General features: G+C 38.5%; 1 protein-coding gene across 2 annotated transcripts in view; it reads left to right on the top strand.

Annotated features, from left to right (window-relative positions):
• Window positions 1-26,912, top strand: part of slc47a3 (solute carrier family 47 member 3) — a 52,200-nt gene that overhangs the window by 8,445 nt on the left and 16,843 nt on the right. For both annotated transcript variants that reach the window (XM_055045386.1, XM_055045385.1), the window contains exon 13: window positions 79-148. In XM_055045386.1, coding sequence (XP_054901361.1) covers window positions 79-148 — 70 coding nt within the window. The remainder of the gene's footprint in view (window positions 1-78; window positions 149-26,912) is intronic.

Genomic DNA, 26,912 nt, shown 5'->3' with positions numbered 1-26,912 from the left:
AGAATAGCTTTTGTATCTTTAAAAATAACATCATAGTAGTATAGTTATCTTATAGAACTATATTTATTTTTGTTTCAGGCAGATTAGGGAAAGGGTGGCAGAAATTATATCATTTTATGCTCCATTCATCATCCTGGATGCCATGTCTGTAAGTATCTTTGTCATTTCCTACAAAAAATATTTAAAAGATCACAAAAGTATATTCAAAGTAAAGTAGGTCCAAAAAATGCACATACCCATGAAGCCTTTGTGATGACAACCGTATCACTGTAAATCACTAAAAAACATTAAAAGTCTGTAAACAGAAAATTGTATCGCTGCCCCTTTAAGAGACCAGCGTCACAGGTGCAGCGTCAGAGTGACGCTGCAGCTCACAGGCGGGAGAGAGAGAGCGCAGAGGAGGAATCGGAGTGGAGCGGTGATTAATTAACAGCGAAAGTTAATTTAATTAAGAAACATAATCTACCTGGTCGGGAACTGACAAGAATTTTATTGAGAATATTGGTTTTGGTGAGTTTTATGTTTATTTTTTTCGTACTTTCACCGTATTGTACTGTAAAAAATGTTGCCGTTACAATAGCCGTTAAGAAGAAATGTTCCGTTATAAACTGTCATTTGGTTAACATATTGAGTAAAGAAGAACGTATTTGTATAATTTGAAGATTTAAAAAGAGTTTTATTGTGTTTGCGACCTGTTATACAGGTCAGGTTTTTTTTTTTTTTTTTTTTGCTTGGTTAGAAGCTCTGCCTTGTGCAGGGCGCACATTCACGGATCGGATTCAGGATGGCGAGCCAGACCCAGAGCGTCAATTCACCTTCTCCATTACATTAAGGAGGGACTCTCCTGCGTGTGGTAATTCGCTGCCAGGGCGAACTGGATTGAACAGAACCGATAATTTATTGAATTATTATTTTTGTCTGGATTGAGTCACCTAAGACTTTTCATTGAACAGAAGAACTGAATACATATTCGAATATACTTTGATTTTTATATATTATATCTTTGAATGTGTTTTGAATAATTGTATTTCATTTTGGTGAAAAGTGATATATTCTTTATTTATTTTCTTCTTTTTTTAGTTTCATTTACCTTCTCATTGAGAATTTGTAGAGTTTTCTTTGTTTATGTGTTGCATCTTATTTTTGTGTTTTACATTTAGTAAATTATTAGTTTATTACACTTAAGCAGCGGTCTCTGGTGCTGTTATTCTTGCTCCCCACTCCTTAGAGCCTAGAACTGGTCCAGTGGCGCGGTTAGCAGTGTGATACCGGTGCTACATTAGGTTGTCTCTGTTGTTGAGTTTGGGAAACTGCTCAATCTTTTTTAACAGTGCATTTTCCACTACTTCAGGATTCCTCCAGTCTTTGCCACACAAGGTCCAGTGCTACAGTTGGACTAAAGATGTTGGCTGAGCGGATTCTTTTTGCCTGTTGTCCAGACTCAGCTCCCAGCCATTTGACCATTAAATCTAGCTCTTCTTGGGCTGTAAGGCTCAAATCTTTAATAGCATTTTGAAATGACGTTTTCCAAGACCAGTAATTCTCGGGTGGTCATCAAACTGCAGAAGTCCTGAACTTAACATTTCTCTCCTTGCGAGATACTTAGTAATCTCCTGTACACCTTGTGCCTCTGTTGATGATTGAGGAGTGTAGAATGGATGTAGTTTGGGGGAGTTCAGTCGCTCTCTGTGTTGTGCTACGTGCGCCACTTTAGACTTAGCTCTTTCTGCACTGTGTGAGCTGTTATCGTCCATTTCTTCTTTCATAGCTTTTTCACACTGTTCACGTGCAGCCTTATGGCAGGCAAGTGGATCTGTTGGCAACAAAAAGCCTTCAAAACTAATGTCTGAATGTTTTTGAACATACTCTGCCGTACGCTGTTTTGAGCTGGCAGGTGGTCCCACTAATGGATAGTTCTGTTCAATTTTTGAAAGAACCTCCTCCTCTTCGTAAACTGCAACTTCTACTTCTGCAGCTGCAACAGCCTTCTGAGAACTCAAAATATGCAAATTAGCCTCGAGTTCGGTTTTCTGCTTCATCATGGCTGCTTCTTTTTCTGAAAACGCCAACTGAGCACGCGCAGCCTCTGCTTTTGCTCGAGCTTTTAATGTTGCAGAACTTGTGGACGAACGTTTGGACGTACATAAGCGTGTAGACTTAGAACATGCGTCTGTATTGCTTGCGTTATTCTTGTTCTCCATGTCATCTGCTTTACCAGACCTCAGGCTCATGAGTGATGTGCTGAGTCTCTCCTTGTGGTTGCGGCCCGCTGCGCTGTTCTTTACTATGCTGTCCTCGCCCTGAGTTCTCAATTTCTTCAGCAGCTAGACAGCTAGACAACGACGCTCCAATAACCAAACTTCTTTCCTTTTTAGCGGTTTATTGAAGAGTGGCCTCTGACACTGCCATCACTTTAGCCATCGTAAACTGAAACATACAAAACTGCGTATTAGCAAACGAACTAGCTTTTTGTTACGAGCTAAAATAAAACATTTACACCAAAGTTACATAAAACAAAAAGGCAATTAACAGATACTTATGAACAAATCTTGTCCGACACACAACGTACAAGAATAGCAAACAGCGTAACTACGAACCGCTCGGTGCTGCGTTCCGCCATCTTGGATATTCTCTTTATGATTCAACGTCACTAAACAATATAACAAAATATCCACCAGGGGGTGCTCTAGTGCGGTTTTCACCTTACTGGTCAGGCTTTACTTACAAAAGAGCAGCACAAGGTGAGTAGTTAAAGTGAAGATATATTGCTTGCAAAATATTGTAAATATTTAATAAATGTCAATTTATTGCATGTAAATATTTATAATGTGACGTGAGCTCAGAGTGCGAAGCTACAATTAGCTTACCATAAGATTGTGTTCAAAAATATCAGTGGATAAATGGCTTAAGGCTGTTAATGCCACAGCAGGTATGGAAAACCCAACAAATGCAATAATTAAATCATATAGAAATCTATTGTTGAATAAATAAAATATTACTTATTTTTAAATATTTAGTCATTATTTCAGCTTGAGTCTTGCAGAACTGATATCGTTTCCATAGCGATGACCAGAGGCAATACCTTGCCCTTGAAGTCCAGTGAGGTCACTGATGAGGTCATCAATGACAAAGAAATTCTACAGTAGGAATCTCAGTGCTTCAGTCAGGATTCAGACAGCTTTCAGAGAAGATTTGCGAACAACGATGTCTTGTTTGAGCGCACTTGTGCCTTTCTTGATACCACTGGGTTGGGGCGTAGGATACGCCGTTTGCACCGCCATGAATAATTTATTTGATTATCGCCTTCCTGAGGAGGACGAAGGAGGTTGTCAGGACTTGCCGGATTCTAAGGACTCACAGGACTTTGAGGATTTTGAGAAGGAACAAACCAACCCGGCTGGGGAGGTTTGTTCCAAACCAACGGACATCTTAGGGACTGTAGAATTAGACCCGATCGTGACCCTACCAGAGAGTACCGCAAAAAACGGTACTGTCTCCAGACAAACTGACCCGGCTGGGCAGGATTGTCATGAACCGACGGCTCCGTGTGCTGTTTGCGAGACAGCAGACGGAGACCTGACGACACGAGACAGTACTGAGTCTGACGGTACTAACTTTGAGCAAACCGACCCGGCGGGGGAGGTTTGCTCAAAGTTGACGGAAGACCTTGTGTGCCAGAGACAAGCCGCAGAAGCATCTGCCCCGGCTGGGGAAGATGTATCTGCGGCCGACCTTGCAGCCCAGGTTTTTGCTGAATTCACAGCAGATGCCTTGGCTTCAGTGGTCCAGCTCTTAGTTCATCACCGAGGGTCTCTGAAAGGCACCGCTACCAGAGTCTTTGAGGTACCAAAGAGGTCTTTCAAAGGTAGGGTCATGATTTCTTTCGAAATTAACAGTTTACCGGACGAGGATCATAATTCATAAGAGAGGGTCGGGTTAGACATGATAGATTGAGGGAAGTGGATGATTTTTAAGGATATTGTTGGGTGTGTTGTGGAGGAATTGGGCCACACACACCAAATATTGGACCACATTCCTGTTGGGGGGTGGACAAGGATTGATTTCAGTGAGTTTGGTGCAGCGCGGTCAAAACATGAGTGATAGGTTTAAATTAATAACTTGCATTAAAACTAATCATTGTCCTTATGAACAGTTAGACTGTTTAGTTGTTCTAGAATGTGTGATGTTTCTGGAGGAGCAGGAAGCGTGACAAATTGTAAACATATGCCAGCCGTCAGAGAACTGACCTGGCAGGAGTACCTCAAAGGCTAGGTTAAAGTTTAAGACAAAAAGTCCATCTTTTTTGATAATTTTAACACCCCATGCCTTAAATCCCTAGAAGGACTTTGTTAAACTTTGACACGAGTAAAAGTTAAAATCAGGTAAAATTTGACATTGATCCAAAATGGCCGCCTCCCTGTGCATCTTAGGGGTACTGTCAACAGACTTTTTTAAATGGGGGTGAGGGATCTGCCCACGTATAGAGTTTCAGATTTCTACGACCTGCAGTTCTTCTAAACTCGCGATAGGTGGCACTGTAGAGCAGATTGGCCACGTCCTCTTGCGACTCCATCCTAACATTTTCCTGAGGGGGGGATTTTGGGTCAAGTTTGGTGAGGTTTTGCATGTGATAAAGTGGAAGGCATTGGTTGTTTTGACGTTGGTCGTGGCCGAGTTTCTGAGAGAGTGAGGTTACTTGTAAAGGATCAATACTTAATATTGTCAGTTTTCTTACAGTTTTTCTGTTTTCTCAGATTTGTTAGCGGTTGTCATTAGTTTAGAGTGTCCCAGTTTTGTTGTCTGTTTTCTTAATTAGCTAAAATGTTTCTGTTTTGCATTTAAGAATTTTTAGCTTGCTTTTTTAACAAAGCCAGCTTTCATCGCGTTGTGTAAAAATGCCCACAGGCCTTCATAGAAAAAAAATGTGTCCCTGTCAATTACAAAATTAATTATATTAAGGAAAGAGAGTCAATTTGTAATCCAGTTTTTCTCCAAGAGAGGTGGGTGAGATTATCAATTAGCATTGTTAGCTTAGCTACAGACTGCCTCCATTTCACCAGCGTCTAATTAATTAAGGAAAATCACCAAGATATTAATATATTAACTTGTCTCTTATACCTTTTACCACGTAACAACCGGTGTGTTAGTCAGCAGCAGCTCTTGTCCTTCCTGACTGAAATTATAGCTGCAGAATGTAACTTTTAAATATATATTTTGAGAAATAATGGTTTCTCAACCATTATTTCTCAATGGTTGAGAAATAACATTGACGGATATATATATATATATATATATATATATATATATATATATATATATATATATATATATATATATATGCATCCGTCAATATAATAACATTGACGGATATATATATATATATATATATATATATATATATATATATATATATATATATATATATATATATATATATATAAAAGCAATAAAGCAATAAGACAACTTGCTTAACTTTCCTGAACATTCAGACTTGATTGAAATGAATATTAAGAAGTATATATATATATATATATATATATATATATATATGTATTCTAACAGGTTAATTAGACATTTTAAAATATTTAAATTTCGACACGCTTACACTGTCTTTATTACAAAGTGCCATTAACAAGTTGTCTTGTTAATGGCACTTTGTAATAAAGACAGTGAACACCTTTCCTTATAATTCTTATTTTACAAACGTTCTAAATTTTTTATCAGCACAATTTAGATATAGTTTATATTACTATTTCTTTTTTACTTCCAGCATTATTATTTTTAACTTGATTAAATGATTAGAAAAATAAAATCAATGTTCATTATGAAGGTCATATCTGATGACGCCCTCCATTACTATGGGTTGAGAAATAACATTGACGGATTCTGATTGGATGTAAAAACCAGGAAGTCAGACGATAACCAATCCCCAGCATATAAACGCTTGACGGCAAACATTTGACCTGTCTGCTTCTTGGAGCTGCAAACTCTCAGCTCACCATCATCATCATCATCACCAGCATCAGCTGTTTGAATCAACTTGATAGTTTATATTTATTTTAACGATCGAAGGTTGCAGAGCAGCATTGAACATGGCGGCCTTCAAATTAGTGCTGATTCGCCACGGAGAGAGCAACTGGAACCAGGAGAATCGTTTTTGCGGCTTTTTTCGATGCAGACTTGAGCGAAACCGGGGAGAAGGAGGCGAAGAGAGGAGGACAGGTGTAACTGGGTCTATATTAATAGTTATATATTTACACAAAAATGTTTTCTTTAATGCATTTGTCAGTTTGCATCTGGCTGTTCTTGTGTTCTTCTGTCTCTGTTATGGGGGTTTGGTCCTCCAGCTCCGCCTTACTTTCTTCTTCTCTTGTTCAGGGTCCTCCAGGACTGTTATAAATGTTAAGTTATTCATTTCCTCTTCCCTTTTGTCATTCGTTCCAGTGGGGAGAGGCAAGTTTTGTGGTCCATTGGAACCCTTTCATTCATATTCTTCAAATGTTTATTTTTCCATCTGTGCTCATTATATGTGTTTGAATATTTTCATTTGAGTTATTACTCCTTTATAACACTGTTATGTTGTATAGATTGAGCTGGAGAACTGGAGCACATGCTATGTGCTAATGCTAATATCTCCCGATTGACAGGTATGTTAGCCTGGCGCCCTTTTGTCATTCGTTCCACTGGGGAGAGATTGGGCTGGAGAACTGGAGCACATTAGAGAAAAAAGACAACTTCTACATTAAAAAAAGAAATTCTACTTATGATTGGAAAGTAAATCAATAGCAATATCAATAGATCAGGATGCCCAACATTTATTACATTTTCATCAGTGTGGTTCTTTCACACTGTGTCAAAATAAAAGCAGATGAGTAGTTAGTGTAGATATATCGCTTGCAAAATATTGTAAATATTTAATAAATGTCAATTTATTGCATGTAAATATTTATAATGTGACGTGAGCTCAGAGTGCGAAGCTACAATTAGCTTACCATAAGATTGTGTTCAAAAATATCAGTGGATAAATGGCTTAAGGCTGTTAATGCCACAGCAGGTATGGAAAACCACAAATGCAATAATTAAATCATATAGAAATCTATTGTTGAATAAATAAAATATTACTTATTTTTAAAATATTTAGTCATTATTTCAGCTTGAGTCTTGCAGAACTGATATCGTTTCCATAGCGATGACCAGAGGCAATACCTTGCCCTTGAAGTCCAGTGAGGTCACTGATGAGGTCATCAATGACAAAGAAATTCTACAGTAGGAATCTCAGTGCTTCAGTCAGTATTCAGACAGCTTTCAGAGAAGATTTGCGAACAACGATGTCTTGTTTGAGCGCACTTGTGCCTTTCTTGATACCACTGGGTTGGGGCGTAGGATACGCCGTTTGCACCGCCATGAATAATTTATTTGATTATCGCCTTCCTGATGAGGAGGAAGGAGGTTGTCAGGATTTGCCGGATTCTAAGGACTCACAGACTTTGAGGATTTTGAGAAGGAACAAACCAACCGGCTGGGAGGTTTGTTCCAAACCAACGGACATCTTAGGGACTGTAGAATTAGACCCGATCGTGACCCTACCAGAGAGTACCGCAAAAAACGGTACTGTCTCCAGACAAACTGACCCGGCTGGGCAGGATTGTCATGAACCGACGGCTCCGTGTGCTGTTTGCGAGACAGCAGACGGAGACCTGACGACACGAGACAGTACTGAGTCTGACGGTACTAACTTTGAGCAAACCGACCCGGCGGGGGAGGTTTGCTCAAAGTTGACGGAAGACCTTGTGTGCCAGAGACAAGCCGCAGAAGCATCTGCCCCGGCTGGGGAAGATGTATCTGCGGCCGACATTGCAGCCCAGGTTTTTGCTGAATTCACAGCAGATGCCTTGGCTTCAGTGGTCCCAGCTCTTAGTTCATCACCGAGGTCTCTGAAAGGCACCGCTACCAGAGTCTTTGAGGTACCAAAGAGGTCTTTCAAAGGTAGGGTCATGATTTCTTTCGAAATTAACAGTTTACCGGACGAGGATCATAATTCATAAGAGAGGGTCAGGTTAGACATGATAGATTGAGGGAAGTGGATGATTTTTAAGGATATTGTTGGGTGTGTTGTGGAGGAATTGGGCCACACACACCAAATATTGGACCACATTCCTGTCGGGGGGTGGACAAGGATCGATTTCAGTGAGTTTGGTGCAGCGCGGTCAAAACATGAGTGATAGGTTTAAATTAATAACTTGCATTAACACTAATCATTGTCCTTATGAACAGTTAGACTGTTTAGTTGTTCTAGAATGTGTGATGTTTCTGGAGGAGCAGGAAGCGTGACAAATTGTAAACATATGCCAGCCGTCAGAGTACTGACCTGGCAGGAGTACCTCAAAGGCTAGGTTAAAGTTTAAGACAAAAAGTCCATCTTTTTTGATAATTTTTAACACCCCATGCCTTAAATCCCTAGGAGGACTTTGTTAAACTTTGACACGAGTAAAAGTTAAAATCAGGTAAAATTTGACATTTGACCCAAAATGGTCGCCTCCCTGTGCATCTTAGGGGTACTGTCAACAGACTTTTTTTCTAAATGGGGGGTGAGGGATCTGCCCACGTATAGAGTTTCAGATTTCTACGACCTGCAGTTCTTCTAAACTCGCGATAGGTGGCACTGTAGAGCAGATTGGCCACGTCCGCTTGCGACTCCATCCTAACATTTTCCTGAGGGGGGGATTTTGGGTCAAATTTGGTGAGGTTTTGCATGTGATAAAGTGGAAGGCATTGGTTGTTTTGACGTTGGTCGTGGCCGAGTTTCTGAGAGAGTGAGGTTACTTGTAAAAGGATCAATACCTAATATTGTCAGTTTTCTTACAGTTCTTCTGTTTTCTCAGATTTGTTAGCGGTTGTTATTAGTTTAGAGTGTCCCAGTTTTGTTGTCTGTTTTCTTAATTAGCTAAAATGTTTCTGTTTTGCATTTAAGAATTTTTAGCTTGCTTTTTTAACAAAGCCAGCCTTTCATCGCGTTGTGTAAAAATGCCCACAGGCCTTCATAGAAAAAAAAATGTGGCCCTGTCAATTACAAAATTAATTATATTAAGGAAAGAGAGTCAATTTGTAATCCAGTTTTTCTCCAAGAGAGGTGGGTGAGATTATCAATTAGCATTGTTAGCTTAGCTACAGACTGCCTCCATTTCACCAGCGTCTAATTAATTAAGGAAAATCACCAAGATATTAATATATTAACTTGTCTCTTATACCTTTTACCACGTAACAACCGGTGTGTTAGTCAGCAGCAGCTCTTGTCCTTCCTGACTGAAATTATAGCTGCAGAATGTAACTTTTAAATATATATTTTGAGAAATAATGGTTTCTCAACCATTATTTCTCAATGGTTGAGAAATAACATTGACGGATATATATATATATATATATATATATATATATATATATATATATATATATATATATATATATATATATATGTATTCTAACAGGTTAATTAGACATTTTAAAATATTTAAAATTCGACACGCTTACACTGTCTTTATTACAAAGTGCCATTAACAAGTTGTCTTGTTAATGGCACTTTGTAATAAAGACAGTGAACACCTTTCCTTATAATTCTTATTTTACAAACGTTCTAAATTTTTTATCAGCACAATTTAGATATAGTTTATATTACTATTTCTTTTTACTTCCAGCATTATTATTTTTAACTTGATTAAATGATTAGAAAAATAAAATCAATGTTCATTAATAAGGTCATATCTGATGACGCCCTCCATTACTATTGGTTGAGAAATAACATTGACGGATTCTGATTGGATGTAAAAACCAGGAAGTCAGACGATAACCAATCCCCAGCATATAAACGCTTGACGGCAAACATTTGACCTGTCTGCTTCTTGGAGCTGCAAACTCTCAGCTCACCATCATCATCATCATCACCAGCATCAGCTGTTTGAATCAACTTGATAGTTTATATTATTTTAACGATCGAAGGTTGCAGAGCAGCATTGAACATGGCGGCCTTCAAATTAATGCTGATTCGCCACGGAGAGAGCAACTGGAACCAGGAGAATCGTTTTTGCGGCTTTTTTCGATGCAGACTTGAGCGAAACCGGGGAGAAGGAGGCAAATAGAGGAAGACAGGTGTAACTGGGTCTATATTAATAGTTATATATTTACACAAAAATGTTTTCTTTAATGCATTTGTCAGTTTGCATCTGGCTGTTCTTGTGTTCTTCTGTCTCTGTTATGGGGGGTTTGGTCCTCCAGCTCCGCCTTACTTTCTTCTCTTTGTTCAGGGTCCTCCAGGACTGTTATAAATGTTAAGTTATTCATTTCCTCTTCCCTTTTGTCATTCGTTCCAGTGGGGAGAGGCAAGTTTTGTGGTCCATTGGAACCCTTTCATTCATATTCTTCAAAGGTTTATTTTTCCATCTGTGCTCATTATATATGTTTGAATATTTTCATTTATTACTCCTTTATAACATTGTTATGTTGTATAGATTGGGCTGGAGACCTGGAGCACATGCTATGTGCTAATGCTAATATCTCCCGATTGACAGATCAATAAACGGAGACTGCCTCCAAACCCAGACTTGATGCTTTGTGGTTCATCCGATCACCACACACACAACGCAGAACTCCACCGGTCACACAGGTTCTTAAGGGTGTGGGGGCTGCTGGCGTTTTATAATTGTCTGCGGCAATCCGGCGTCATGTTATTCCAGACATGCAGCAGTGAGTCGCATCATGTTGTTGAGAATTATAAAAGAGGAATAACTTGATTTAGTTTGTTAATTCATTCCTCTGATCCCGAATTCTTGTGCCTCAATATGCGCAGTGAAAAAAACCAATCATACGACGTCAGACTTCAGATATCCAGAGTTTTATCCAGAGAAAATTCGATGCAAGAAGAATGTTACAATAAGCATCTCACCTAGATTATCAAAAGTCCAAGACATGACAAAGCAGAAACAATTACCTGAGTAAAAAAGGGAAACAGAAACAAACAAAAAATGTATCCTTTGGGAATCTCTCACTCAGCACAAAGAGATTCCAACTTCTGCTGTAAAACAAACCATTTTATAAGAATGTGTATTCCCCATTTAAATATATGCATTAGGAGGTGTGTTTTTCCTTTGTGTGGGCTGTCTTAAATGTTAATTTTATTACCTCTGAGACCTACTGAAACACCCAGCTCTTCTCGTACCAGCCTCCTTAGGCGACCTGATTTACGGCGTGCATCTGGAACATTATCTCTGCCTCCAAATGATTCAACAAGAAACCAGTTGGTATTTAAAACAAATTTGCACAAAATCTGTTGCTTAATACTAACTATAAGTTTGGATCTAAAACTAACTAATTAAAAACATGCTTTTTAATGCTTAAAGAAATATATTAATATGTTTGATTATATGTTGTAACGGACTTCTATAGTTTTTAATGTTTGCCTGAACTATTCAACCCTGAGTAAAGAATTTATTGCTCTGATAGCCAATACACTCCCTGTCTGACATGCTCCTCAGGGAGTATAAGACTGCTTTCTGATTAGAAATTTATGTAAGTTCAGAGAGTCACCAGTTGTCTTAGTTTGGATTTGTATCTGAGTTTATCTTAACGTAAAAGTTAGCTTGTGTACTATTGTGCTCCTTTTAAAATTCTATTTCAACATTCCCCCTTTTGATCTCCTTAAAAAAGAGATCACCTAAAGTACTTGACCATATTTACCTGGGAGCAAACACATAAGGATTTAACAGAAAGATTAACATTCCCCCTTTCAGACATTACCTAACATCTCCGTCTCTCCACCTCTTGCTAAACACCTTTCTAGAAGAATAAGACTGGTCTCCCCCAGTCACATCAAAAAGAAGAAAAACTTACATCACATAACGTCAATACAAAATCTCAAAAATATAAAAACTTCCTGTCATCTAAAAGCAGTAAAAAAACATCCAATCATACACAACAAATAACCATACATTAAAATATCACCGTAGAATAACAACAGTAAAAACACAACAATGCTGTGAAGAGAAAAATAACACAGGTACATACAGTCACAAACTTATATTAAAAAATAATGTATTACTTCAATAAGTTGATAATCTCCTGCTAGCTGCTGCTGCACATTTGGCTATACCTAATTATAATTTGCCGTTTAATTTGGATTTGAATTTTAATTCCTCTCATCCGTTTACAATTTTTCATTAATCCACCAAGTGGCACCATGGAGTTCTAAAAAGCTGTCTTATGATGCTGTGAAAAAATGTTTTCGCTCTCACAAATTTCTTCTAATTTCTGATCTGCAAACATGTTTTATGTCAGACAAAGATTATCTGAGTACAAACAAGTACGTTTTAAACCTTTGTCTCAATAACTGACATCAAGCATTTGTCTAAAGTCGCAAAAAGTTTCTTAAATCTATGGTGAGGGATTTTTTTTTCTTCAAAGAGGTGAATTATTTCAGCCACACTGGATGGGTTTCAAGCATAAAACAAAATGGATTTATTCACTACAAATCAACAAAAAATTTTATTTATTCCGCTTTATTCAAAATAGTTTGTTTTGGAGATGTACCAAACCGATATTTACATCTGTATTGGCCCCAATACTGAGAAAAAAATCCTAATCCATAAACGCAGATCTTTTCAGACTAATTCTATAATCGTTCTTTATTTGTTTTACATCATATTTAAAATAATTAGACTTTCTGAACCATTTCAGAGAAGTTTTGTTGCATTTTATTTTGAAATTGTTTTAGTTTCAGTTTCCTGATCTTTAGAGAAAAAAGACAACTTCTACATTAAAAAAAGAAATTCTACTTATGATTGGAAAGTAAATCAATAGCAATATCAATAGATCAGGATGCCCAACATTTATTACATTTTCATCAGTGTGGTTCTTTCACACTGTGTCAAAATAAAAGCAGATGAGTAGTTAGTGTAGATATATCGCTTGCAAATATTGTAAATATTTAATAAATGTCAATTTATTGCATGTAAATATTTATAATGTGACGTGAGCTCAGAGTGCGAAGCTACAATTAGCTTACCATAAGATTGTGTTCAAAAATATCAGTGGATAAATGGCTTAAGGCTGTTAATGCCACAGCAGGTATGGAAAACCACAAATGCAATAATTAAATCATATAGAAATCTATTGTTGAATAAATAAAATATTACTTATTTTTAAAATATTTAGTCATTATTTCAGCTTGAGTCTTGCAGAACTGATATCGTTTCCATAGCGATGACCAGAGGCAATACCTTGCCCTTGAAGTCCAGTGAGGTCACTGATGAGGTCATCAATGACAAAGAAATTCTACAGTAGCAATCTCAGTGCTTCAGTCAGTATTCAGACAGCTTTCAGAGAAGATTTGCGAACAACGATGTCTTGTTTGAGCGCACTTGTGCCTTTCTTGATACCACTGGGTTGGGGCGTAGGATACGCCGTTTGCACCGCCATGAATAATTTATTTGATTATCGCCTTCCTGAGGAGGACGAAGGAGGTTGTCAGGACTTGCCGGATTCTAAGGACTCACAGGACTTTGAGGATTTTGAGGAGGAACAAACCAACCCGGCTGGGGAGGTTTGTTCCAAACCAACGGACATCTTAGGGACTGTAGAATTAGACCCGATCGTGACCCTACCAGAGAGTACCGCAAAAAACGGTACTGTCTCCAGACAAACTGACCCGGCTGGGCAGGATTGTCATGAACTGACGGCTCCGTGTGCTGTTTGCGAGACAGCAGACGGAGACCTGACGACACGAGACAGTACTGAGTCTGACGGTACTAACTTTGAGCAAACCGACCCGGCGGGGGAGGTTTGCTCAAAGTTGACGGAAGACCTTGTGTGCCAGAGACAAGCTGCAGAAGCATCTGCCCCGGCTGGGGAAGATGTATCTGCGGCCGACATTGCAGCCCAGGTTTTTGCTGAATTCACAGCAGATGCCTTGGCTTCAGTGGTCCCAGCTCTTAGTTCATCACCGAGGTCTCTGAAAGGCACCGCTACCAGAGTCTTTGAGGTACCTGGTATCTCAGAGGAACAAAAGAGGTCTTTCAACGGTAGAGTCATGATTTCTTTCGAAATTAACAGTTTACCGGACGAGGATCATAATTCATAAGAGAGGGTCAGGTTAGACATGATAGATTGAGGGAAGTGGATGATTTTTAAGGATATTCTTGGGTGTGTTGTGGAGGAATTGGGCCACACACACCAAATATTGGACCACATTCCTGTCGGGGGGTGGACAAGGATCGATTTCAGTGAGTTTGGTGCAGCGCGGTCAAAACATGAGTGATAGGTTTAAATTAATAACTTGCATTAAAACTAATCATTGTCCTTATGAACAGTTAGACTGTTTAGTTGTTCTAGAATGTGTGATGTTTCTGGAGGAGCAGGAAGCGTGACAAATTGTAAACATATGCCAGCCGTCAGAGAACTGACCTGGCAGGAGTACCTCAAAGGCTAGGTTAAAGTTTAAGACAAAAAGTCCATCTTTTTTGATAATTTTTAACACCCCATGCCTTAAATCCCTAGAAGGACTTTGTTAAACTTTGACACGAGTAAAAGTTAAAATCAGGTAAAATTTGACATTTGATCCAAAATGGCCGCCTCCCTGTGCATCTTAGGGGTACTGTCAACAGACTTTTTTTCTAAATGGGGGGTGAGGGATCTGCCCACGTATAGAGTTTCAGATTTCTACGACCTGCAGTTCTTCTAAACTCGCGATAGGTGGCACTGTAGAGCAGATTGGCCACGTCCTCTTGCGACTCCATCCTAACATTTTCCTGAGGGGGGATTTTGGGTCAAGTTTGGTGAGGTTTTGCATGTGATAAAGTGGAAGGCATTGGTTGTTTTGACGTTGGTCGTGGCCGAGTTTCTGAGAGAGTGAGGTTACTTGTAAAGGATCAATACTTAATATTGTCAGTTTTCTTACAGTTTTTCTGTTTTCTCAGATTTGTTAGCGGTTGTCATTAGTTTAGAGTGTCCCAGTTTTGTTGTCTGTTTTCTTAATTAGCTAAAATGTTTCTGTTTTGCATTTAAGAATTTTTAGCTTGCTTTTTTAACAAAGCCAGCCTTTCATCGCGTTGTGTAAAATGCCCACAGGCCTTCATAGAAAAAAAATGTGTCCCTGTCAATTACAAAATTAATTATATTAAGGAAAGAGAGTCAATTTGTAATCCAGTTTTTCTCCAAGAGAGGTGGGTGAGATTATCAATTAGCATTGTTAGCTTAGCTACAGACTGCCTCCATTTCACCAGCGTCTAATTAATTAAGGAAAATCACCAAGATATTAATATATTAACTTGTCTCTTATACCTTTTACCACGTAACAACCGGTGTGTTAGTCAGCAGCAGCTCTTGTCCTTCCTGACTGAAATTATAGCTGCAGAATGTAACTTTTAAATATATTTTTGAGAAATAATGGTTTCTCAACCATTATTTCTCAATGGTTGAGAAATAACATTGACGGATATATATATATATATATATATATATATATATATATATATATATATATATATATATATGCATCCGTCAATATAATAACATTGACGGATATATATATATATATATATATATATATATATATATATATATATATATATATATATATATATATAAAAGCAATAAAGCAATAAGACAACTTGCTTAACTTTCCTGAACATTCAGACTTGATTGAAATGAATATTAAGAAGTATATATATATATATATATATATATATATATATATATATATATATATATATTCTAACAGGTTAATTAGACATTTTAAAATATTTAAATTTCGACACGCTTACACTGTCTTTATTACAAAGTGCCATTAACAAGTTGTCTTGTTAATGGCACTTTGTAATAAGACAGTGAACACCTTTCCTTATAATTCTTATTTTACAAATGTTCTAAATTTTTTATCAGCACAATTTAGATATAGTTTATATTACTATTTCTTTTTTACTTCCAGCATTATTATTTTTAACTTGATTAAATGATTAGAAAATAAAATCAATGTTCATTATGAAGGTCATATCTGATGACGCCCTCCATTACTATGGGTTGAGAAATAACATTGACGGATTCTGATTGGATGTAAAAACCAGGAAGTCAGACGATAACCAATCCCCAGCATATAAACGCTTGACGGCAAACATTTGACCTGTCTGCTTCTTGGAGCTGCAAACTCTCAGCTCACCATCATCATCATCATCATCACCAGCATCAGCTGTTTGAATCAACTTGATAGTTTATATTTATTTTAACGATCGAAGGTTGCAGAGCAGCATTGAACATGGCGGCCTTCAAATTAGTGCTGATTCGCCACGGAGAGAGCAACTGGAACCAGGAGAATCGTTTTTGCGGCTTTTTTCGATGCAGACTTGAGCGAAACCGGGGAGAAGGAGGCGAAGAGAGGAGGACAGGTGTAACTGGGTCTATATTAATAGTTATATATTTACACAAAAATGTTTTCTTTAATGCATTTGTCAGTTTGCATCTGGCTGTTCTTGTGTTCTTCTGTCTCTGTTATGGGGGTTTGGTCCTCCAGCTCCGCCTTACTTTCTTCTTCTCTTGTTCAGGGTCCTCCAGGACTGTTATAAATGTTAAGTTATTCATTTCCTCTTCCCTTTTGTCATTCGTTCCAGTGGGGAGAGGCAAGTTTTGTGGTCCATTGGAACCCTTTCATTCATATTCTTCAAATGTTTATTTTTCCATCTGTGCTCATTATATGTGTTTTAATATTTTCATTTGAGTTATTACTCCTTTATAACACTGTTATGTTGTATAGATTGAGCTGGAGAACTGGAGCACATGCTATGTGCTAATGCTAATATCTCCCGATTGACAGGTATGTTAGCCTGGCGCCCTTTTGTCATTCGTTCCACTGGGGAGAGATTGGGCTGGAGAACTGGAGCACATTAGAGAAAAAAGACAACTTCTACATTAAAAAAAGAAATTCTACTTATGATTGGAAAGTAAATCAATAGCAATATCAATAGATCAGGATGCCCAACATTTATTACATTTTCATCAGTGTGGTTCTTTCACACTGTGTCAAAATAAAAGCAGATGAGTAGTTAGTGTAGATATATCGCTTGCAAAATATTGTAAATATTTAATAAATGTCAATTTATTGCATGTAAATATTTATAATGTGACGTGAGCTCAGAGTGCGAAGCTACAATTAGCTTACCATAAGATTGTGTTCAAAAATATCAGTGGATAAATGGCTTAAGGCTGTTAATGCCACAGCAAAAAACCACAAATGTAATAATTAAATCATATAGAAATCTATTGTTGAATAAATAAAATATTACTTATTTTTAAAATATTTAGTCATTATTTCAGCTTGAGTCTTGCAGAACTGATATCGTTTCCATAGCGATGACCAGAGGCAATACCTTGCCCTTGAAGTCCAGTGAGGTCACTGATGAGGTCATCAATGACAAAGAAATTCTACAGTAGGAATCTCAGTGCTTCAGTCAGTATTCAGACAGCTTTCAGAGAAGATTTGCGAACAACGATGTCTTGTTTGAGCGCACTTGTGCCTTTCTTGATACCACTGGGTTGGGGCGTAGGATACGCCGTTTGCACCGCCATGAATAATTTATTTGATTATCGCCTTCCTGAGGAGGACGAAGGAGGTTGTCAGGATTTGCCGGATTCTAAGGACTCACAGGACTTTGAGGATTTTGAGAAGGAACAAACCAACCCGGCTGGGGAGGTTTGTTCCAAACCAACGGACATCTTAGGGACTGTAGAATTAGACCCGATCGTGACCCTACCAGAGAGTACCGCAAAAAACGGTACTGTCTCCAGACAAACTGACCCGGCTGGGCAGGATTGTCATGAACCGACGGCTCCGTGTGCTGTTTGCGAGACAGCAGACGGAGACCTGACGACACGAGACAGTACTGAGTCTGACGGTACTAACTTTGAGCAAACCGACCCGGCGGGGGAGGTTTGCTCAAAGTTGACGGAAGACCTTGTGTGCCAGAGACAAGCCGCAGAAGCATCTGCCCCGGCTGGAAGATGTATCTGCGGCCGACATTGCAGCCCAGGTTTTTGCTGAATTCACAGCAGATGCCTTGGCTTCAGTGGTCCCAGCTCTTAGTTCATCACCGAGGTCTCTGAAAGGCACCGCTACCAGAGTTTGAGGTACCAAAGAGGTCTTTCAAAGGTAGGGTCATGATTTCTTTCGAAATTAACAGTTTACCGGACGAGGATCATAATTCATAAGAGAGGGTCGGGTTAGACATGATAGATTGAGGGAAGTGGATGATTTTTAAGGATATTCTTGGGTGTGTTGTGGAGAAATTGGGCCACACACACCAAATATTGGACCACATTCCTGTCGGGGGGTGGACAAGGATCGATTTCAGTGAGTTTGGTGCAGCGCGGTCAAAACATGAGTGATAGGTTTAAATTAATAACTTGCATTAACACTAATCATTGTCCTTATGAACAGTTAGACTGTTTAGTTGTTCTAGAATGTGTGATGTTTCAGGAGGAGCAGGAAGCGTGACAAATTGTAAACATATGCCAGCCGTCAGAGAACTGACCTGGCAGGAGTACCTCAAAGGCTAGGTTAAAGTTTAAGACGAAAAGTCCATCTTTTTTGATAATTTTTAACACCCCATGCCTTAAATCCCTAGGAGGACTTAGTTAAACTTTGACACGAGTAAAAGTTAAAATCAGGTAAAATTTGACATTTGACCCAAAATGGCCGCCTCCCTGTGCATCTTAGGGGTACTGTCAACAGACTTTTTTCTAAATGGGGGTGAGGGATCTGCCCACGTATAGAGTTTCAGATTTCTACGACCAGTTCTTCTAAACTCGCGATAGGTGGCACTGTAGAGCAGATTGGCCACGTCCTCTTGCGACTCCATCCTAACATTTTCCTGAGGGGGGGATTTTGGGTCAAATTTGGTGAGGTTTTGCATGTGATAAAGTGGAAGGCATTGGTTGTTTTGACGTTGGTCGTGGCCGAGTTTCTGAGAGAGTGAGGTTACTTGTAAAAGGATCAATACCTAATATTGTCAGTTTTCTTACAGTTCTTCTGTTTTCTCAGATTTGTTAGCGGTTGTTATTAGTTTTAGAGTGTCCCAGTTTTGTTGTCTGTTTTCTTAATAGCTAAAATGTTTCTGTTTTGCATTTAAGAATTTTTAGCTTGCTTTTTTAACAAAGCCAGCCTTTCATCGCGTTGTGTAAAAATGCCCACAGGCCTTCATAGAAAAAAATGTGTCCCTGTCAATTACAAAATTAATTATTTAAGGAAAGAGAGTCAATTTGTAATCCAGTTTTTCTCCAAGAGAGGTGGGTGAGATTATCAATTAGCATTGTTAGCTTAGCTACAGACTGCCTCCATTTCACCAGCGTCTAATTAATTAAGGAAAATCACCAAGATATTAATATATTAACTTGTCTCTTATACCTTTTACCACGTAACAACCGGTGTGTTAGTCAGCAGCAGCTCTTGTCCTTCCTGACTGAAATTATAGCTGCAGATGTAACTTTTAAATATATATTTTGAGAAATAATGGTTTCTCAACCATTATTTCTCAATGGTTGAGAAATAACATTGACGGATATATATATATATATATATATATATATATATATATATATATATATATATATATATATATATGTATTCTAACAGGTTAATTAGACATTTTAAAATATTTAAAATTCGACACGCTTACACTGTCTTTATTACAAAGTGCCATTAACAAGACAACTTGTTAATGGCACTTTGTAATAAAGACAGTGAACACCTTTCCTTATAATTCTTATTTTACAAACGTTCTAAATTTTTTATCAGCACAATTTAGATATAGTTTATATTACTATTTCTTTTTTACTTCCAGCATTATTATTTTTAACTTGATTAAATGATTAGAAAATAAAATCAATGTTCATTAATAAGGTCATATCTGATGACGCCCTCCATTACTATTGGTTGAGAAATAACATTGACGGATTCTGATTGGATGTAAAAACCAGGAAGTCAGACGATAACCAATCCCCAGCATATAAACGCTTGACGGCAAACTTTGACCTGTCTGCTTCTTGGAGCTGCAAACTCTCAGCTCACCATCATCATCATCATCACCAGCATCAGCTGTTTGAATCAACTTGATAGTTTATATTTATTTTAACGATCGAAGGTTGCAGAGCAGCATTGAACATGGCGGCCTTCAAATTAATGCTGATTCGCCACGGAGAGAGCAACTGGAACCAGGAGAATCGTTTTTGCGGCTTTTTTCGATGCAGACTTGAGCGAAACCGGGAAGGAGGCAAATAGAGGAAGACAGGTGTAACTGGGTCTATATTAATAGTTATATATTTACACAAAAATGTTTTCTTTAATGCATTTGTCAGTTTGCATCTGGCTGTTCTTGTGTTCTTCTGTCTCTGTTATGGGGGGTTTGGTCCTCCAGCTCCGCCTTACTTTCTTCTCTTGTTCAGGGTCCTCCAGGACTGTTATAAATGTTAAGTTATTCATTTCCTCTTCCCTTTTGTCATTCGTTCCACTGGGGAGAGGCAAGTTTTGTGGTCCATTGGAACCCTTTCATTCATATTCTTCAAAGGTTTATTTTTCCATCTGTGCTCATTATATATGTTTGAATATTTTCATTTATTACTCCTTTATAACATTGTTATGTTGTATAGATTGAGCTGGAGAACTGGAGCATGCTATGTGCTAATGCTAATATCTCCCGATTGACAGATCAATAAACGGAGACTGCCTCCAAACCCAGACTTGATGCTTTGTGGTTCATCCGATCACCACACACACAACGCAGAACTCCACCGGTCACACAGGTTCTTAAGGGTGTGGGGGCTGCTGGCGTTTTATAATTGTCTGCGGCAATCCGGCGTCATGTTATTCCAGACATGCAGCAGTGAGTCGCATCATGTTGTTGAGAATTATAAAAGAGGAATAACTTGATTTAGTTTGTTAATTCATTCCTCTGATCCCGAATTCTTGTGCCTCAATATGCGCAGTGAAAAAAACAATCATACGTCAGACTTCAGATATCCAGAGTTTTATCCAGAGAAATTCGATGCAAGAAGAATGTTACAATAAGCATCTCACCTAGATTATCAAAAGTCCAAGACATGACAAAGCAGAAACAATTACCTGAGTAAAAAGGGAAACAGAAACAAACAAAAATGTATCCTTTGGGAATCTCTCACTCAGCACAAAGAGATTCCAACTTCTGCTGTATTTTATAAGAATGTGTATTCCCCTCATTTAAATATATGCATTAGGAGGTGTGTTTTTCCTTTGTGTGGGCTGTCTTAAATGTTAATTTTATTACCTCTGAGACCTACTGAAACAGCTTTTCTCGTACCAGCCTCCTTAGGCGACCTGATTTACGGCGTGCATCTGGAACATTATCTCTGCCTCCAAATGATTCAACAAGAAACCAGTTGGTATTTAAAACAAATTTGCACAAAATCTGTTGCTTAATACTAACTATAAGTTTGGATCTAAAACTAACCAATTAAAAACATGCTTTTTAATGCTTAAAGAAATATATTAATATGTTTGATTATATGTTGTAACGGACTTCTATAGTTTTTAATGTTTGCCTGAACTATTCAACCCTAAGTAAAGAATTTATTGCCCTGATAGCCAATACACTCCCTGTCTGACATGCCTCAGGGAGTATAAGACTGCTTTCTGATTAGAAATTTATGTAAGTTCAGAGAGTCACCAGTTGTCTTAGTTTGGATTTGTATCTGAGTTTATCTTAACGTAAAGTTAGCTTGTGTACTATTGTGCTCCTTTTAAAATTCTATTTCAACATTCCCCCTTTTGATCTCCTTAAAAAAGAGATCACCTAAAGTACTTGACCATATTTACCTGGGAGCAAACACATAAGGATTTAACAGAAAGATTAACATTCCCCCTTTCAGACATTACCTAACATCTCCGTCTCTCCACCTCTTGCTAAACACCTTTCTAGAAGAATAAGACTGGTCTCCCCCAGTCACATCAAAAAGAAGAAAAACTTACATCACATAACGTCAATACAAAATCTCAAAAATATAAAAACTTCCTGTCATCTAAAAGCAGTAAAAAAACATCCAATCATACACAACAAATAACCATACATTAAAATATCACCGTAGAATAACAACAGTAAAAACACAACAATGCTGTGAAGAGAAAAATAACACAGGTACATACAGTCACAAACTTATATTAAAAAATAATGTATTACTTCAATAAGTTGATAATCTCCTGCTAGCTGCTGCTGCACATTTGGCTATACCTAATTATAATTTGCCGTTTAATTTGGATTTGAATTTTAATTCCTCTCATCCGTTTACAATTTTTCATTAATCCACCAAGTGGCACCATGGAGTTCTAAAAAGCTGTCTTATGATGCTGTGAAAAAATGTTTTCGCTCTCACAAATTTCTTCTAATTTCTGATCTGCAAACATGTTTTATGTCAGACAAAGATTATCTGAGTACAAACAAGTACGTTTTAAACCTTTGTCTCAATAACTGACATCAAGCATTTGTCTAAAGTCGCAAAAAGTTTCTTAAATCTATGGTGAGGGATTTTTTTTTCTTCAAAGAGGTGAATTATTTCAGCCACACTGGATGGGTTTCAAGCATAAAACAAAATGGATTTATTCACTACAAATCAAACAAAAAATTTTATTTATTCCGCTTTATTCAAAATAGTTTGTTTTGGAGATGTACCAAACCGATATTTACATCTGTATTGGCCCCAATACTGAGAAAAAAATCCTAATCCATAAACGCAGATCTTTTCAGACTAATTCTATAATCGTTCTTTATTTGTTTTACATCATATTTAAAATAATTAGACTTTCTGAACCATTTCAGAGAAGTTTTGTTGCATTTTATTTTGAAATTGTTTTAGTTTCAGTTTCCTGATCTTTAGAGAAAAACAACTTCTACATTAAAAAAAGAATTCTACTTATGATTGGAAAGTAAATCAATAGCAATATCAATAGATCAGGATGCCCAACATTTATTACATTTTCATCAGTGTGGTTCTTTCACACTGTGTCAAAATAAAAGCAGATGAGTTTAGTGTAGATATACGCTTGCAAAATATTGTAAATATTTAATAAATGTCAATTTATTGCATGTAAATATTTATAATGTGACGTGAGCTCAGAGTGCGAAGCTACAATTAGCTTACCATAAGATTGTGTTCAAAATATCAGTGGATAAATGGCTTAAGGCTGTTAATGCCACAGCAGGTATGGAAAACCACAAATGCAATAATTAAATCATATAGAAATCTATTGTTGAATAAATAAAATATTACTTATTTTTAAAATATTTAGTCATTATTTCAGCTTGAGTCTTGCAGAACTGATATCGTTTCCATAGCGATGACCAGAGGCAATACCTTGCCCTTGAAGTCCAGTGAGGTCACTGATGAGGTCATCAATGACAAAGAAATTCTACAGTAGCAATCTCAGTGCTTCAGTCAGTATTCAGACAGCTTTCAGAGAAGATTTGCGAACAACGATGTCTTGTTTGAGCGCACTTGTGCCTTTCTTGATACCACTGGGTTGGGGCGTAGGATACGCCGTTTGCACCGCCATGAATAATTTATTTGATTATCGCCTTCCTGAGGAGGACGAAGGAGGTTGTCAGGACTTGCCGGATTCTAAGGACTCACAGGACTTTGAGGATTTTGAGGAGGAACAAACCAACCCGGCTGGGGAGGTTTGTTCCAAACCAACGGACATCTTAGGGACTGTAGAATTAGACCCGATCGTGACCCTACCAGAGAGTACCGCAAAAAACGGTACTGTCTCCAGACAAACTGACCCGGCTGGGCAGGATTGTCATGAACTGACGGCTCCGTGTGCTGTTTGCGAGACAGCAGACGGAGACCTGATGACACGAGACAGTACTGAGTCTGACGGTACTAACTTTGAGCAAACCGACCCGGCGGGGGAGGTTTGCTCAAAGTTGACGGAAGACCTTGTGTGCCAGAGACAAGCTGCAGAAGCATCTGCCCCGGCTGGGGAAGATGTATCTGCGGCCGACATTGCAGCCCAGGTTTTTGCTGAATTCACAGCATGCCTTGGCTTCAGTGGTCCCAGCTCTTAGTTCATCACCGAGGTCTCTGAAAGGCACCGCTACCAGAGTCTTTGAGGTACCAAAGAGGTCTTTCAAAGGTAGGGTCATGATTTCTTTCGAAATTAACAGTTTACCGGACGAGGATCATAATTCATAAGAGAGGGTCGGGTTAGACATGATAGATTGAGGGAAGTGGATGATTTTTAAGGATATTGTTGGGTGTGTTGTGGAGGAATTGGGCCACACACACCAAATATTGGACCACATTCCTGTCGGGGTGGACAAGGATCGATTTTCAGTGAGTTTGGTGCAGCGCGGTCAAAACATGAGTGATAGGTTTAAATTAATAACTTGCATTAACACTAATCATTGTCCTTATGAACAGTTAGACTGTTTAGTTTTCTAGAATGTGTGATGTTTCTGGAGGAGCAGGAAGCGTGACAAATTGTAAACATATGCCAGCCATCAGAGAACTGACCTGGCAGGAGTACCTCAAAGGCTAGGTTAAAGTTTAAGACAAAAAGTCCATCTTTTTTGATAATTTAACACCCCATGCCTTAAATCCCTAGGAGGACTTTGTTAAACTTTGACACGAGTAAAAGTTAAAATCAGGTAAAATTTGACATTTGACCCAAAATGGCCGCCTCCCTGTGCATCTTAGGGGGTACTGTCAACAGACTTTTTTTCTAAATGGGGGTGGAGGGATCTGCCTACGTATAGAGTTTCAGATTTCTACGACCTGCAGTTCTTCTAAACTCGCGATAGGTGGCACTATAGAGCAGATTGGCCACGTCCGCTTGCGACTCCATCCTAACATTTTCCTGAGGGGGGGATTTTGGGTCAAATTTGGTGAGGTTTTGCATGTGATAAAGTGGAAGGCATTGGTTGTTTTGACGTTGGTCGTGGCCGAGTTTCTGAGAGAGTGAGGTTACTTGTAAAAGGATCAATACCTAATATTGTCAGTTTTCTTACAGTTCTTCTGTTTTCTCAGATTTGTTAGCGGTTGTTATTAGTTTAGAGTGTCCCAGTTTTGTTGTCTGTTTTCTTAATTAGCTAAAATGTTTCTGTTTTGCATTTAAGAATTTTTAGCTTGCTTTTTTAACAAAGCTAGCCTTTCATCGCGTTGTGTAAAAATGCCCACAGGCCTTCATAGAAAAAAAATGTGGCCCTGTCAATTACAAAATTAATTATATTAAGGAAAGAGAGTCAATTTGTAATCCAGTTTTTCTCCAAGAGAGGTGGGTGAGATTATCAATTAGCATTGTTAGCTTAGCTACAGACTGCCTCCATTTCACCAGCGTCTAATTAATTAAGGAAAATCACCAAGATATTAATATATTAACTTGTCTCTTATACCTTTTACCACGTAACAACCGGTGTGTTAGTCAGCAGCAGCTCTTGTCCTTCCTGACTGAAATTATAGCTGCAGAATGTAACTTTTAAATATATATTTTGAGAAATAATGGTTTCTCAACCATTATTTCTCAATGGTTGAGAAATAACATTGACGGATATATATATATATATATATATATATATATATATATATATATATATATATATATATATATATATACTTCTTCTTAATATTCATTTCAATCAAGTCTGAATGTTCAGGAAAGTTAAGCAAGTTGTCTTATTGCTTTATTGCTTTTATAAAAAAAAAAAAAATTCCCTTCTCACCCACCGCGGGTGGTTCTTATCCTCTGAGCTCGGGTCCTCTACCAGAGGCCTGGGAGCTTGAGGGTTCTGCGCAGTATCTTGGCTGTGCCAAGGACTGCACATTCTGGACTGAGATGTCTGATGTTGTTCCTGGGATCTGTTGTAGCCACTGCTCCAGTTTGGGGGTTACTGCCCGAGGGCCCCGATGACCACAGGCACCACTGTGGTCTTCACCTTCCAGGCCCTCTCCAGTTCTTCCCTGAGGCCCTGGTATTTCTCCAGTTTCTCGTGCTCCTTTTTCCTGATGTTGCAATCACTTGGTATTGCTACATCAACCACAACGGCTTTCCTCTGTTTTATCCACTACGACAATGTCTGGTTGGTTCGCCATTACCATTTTGTCTGTCTGGATCTGGAAGTCCCACAGGATCTTAGCTCTGGCGTTCTCCACCACCTTTGGGGGTGTTTCCCACTTTGATCTTGGGGTTTCCAGTCCATATTCTGCACAGATGTTTCTGTACACTATGCCTGCCACTTGGTTATGTCGCTCCATGTACGCTTTCCCTGCCAGTATCTTGCACCCTGCTGTGATGTGCTGGACTGTCTCAGGGGCCTCCTTGCACAACCTACACCTTGGGTCTTGTCTGGTGTGGTAGATCTGGGCCCTATTGCTCTGGTGTTTAGGGCCTGTTCCTGGGCGGCCAGGATGAGGGCCTCTGTGCTGTCCTTGAGTCCAGCTTTTTCCAGCCATTGGTAGGATTTACTGATATCAGCCACTTGGGTTATTTGCTGGTGGTACATCCCATGTAGGGGCTTGTCCTCCCATGATGGTATCTCTGGCACCTCAACCTCCGTTCCCTGTTGTCTGAGACATTGCCTGAGCACATTGTCTGTTGAGGCTTTGTCCCTGATGTATTTATGGATCTTAGTTGTTTCGTCCTGGACAGTGGTTCTCACACTCACTAGTCCTCTGCCTCCGTCCTTGCGGCTCGTGTACAGTCTCAGGGTGCTGGATTTGGGATGGAACCCTCCATGCATGGTTAGTAGCTTTCTGGTCTTAATATCTGTGGCTTTTATCTCCTCCTTTGGCCAGCTAATTATTCCAGCAGGGTATCTGATTACTGGCAAGGCATAGCTGTTTATCGCACGGATTTTGTT

Source organism: Poeciliopsis prolifica, unplaced genomic scaffold (assembly GCF_027474105.1).
Source record: "Poeciliopsis prolifica strain line A6 unplaced genomic scaffold, Auburn_PproV2 SCAFFOLD022, whole genome shotgun sequence".
In the NCBI taxonomy this organism is placed as follows: Eukaryota; Metazoa; Chordata; class Actinopteri; order Cyprinodontiformes; family Poeciliidae; genus Poeciliopsis; species Poeciliopsis prolifica.
The sequence above is the reverse complement of the archived record's forward strand: the minus strand, read 5'-3'. Positions and strand labels throughout refer to the sequence as shown.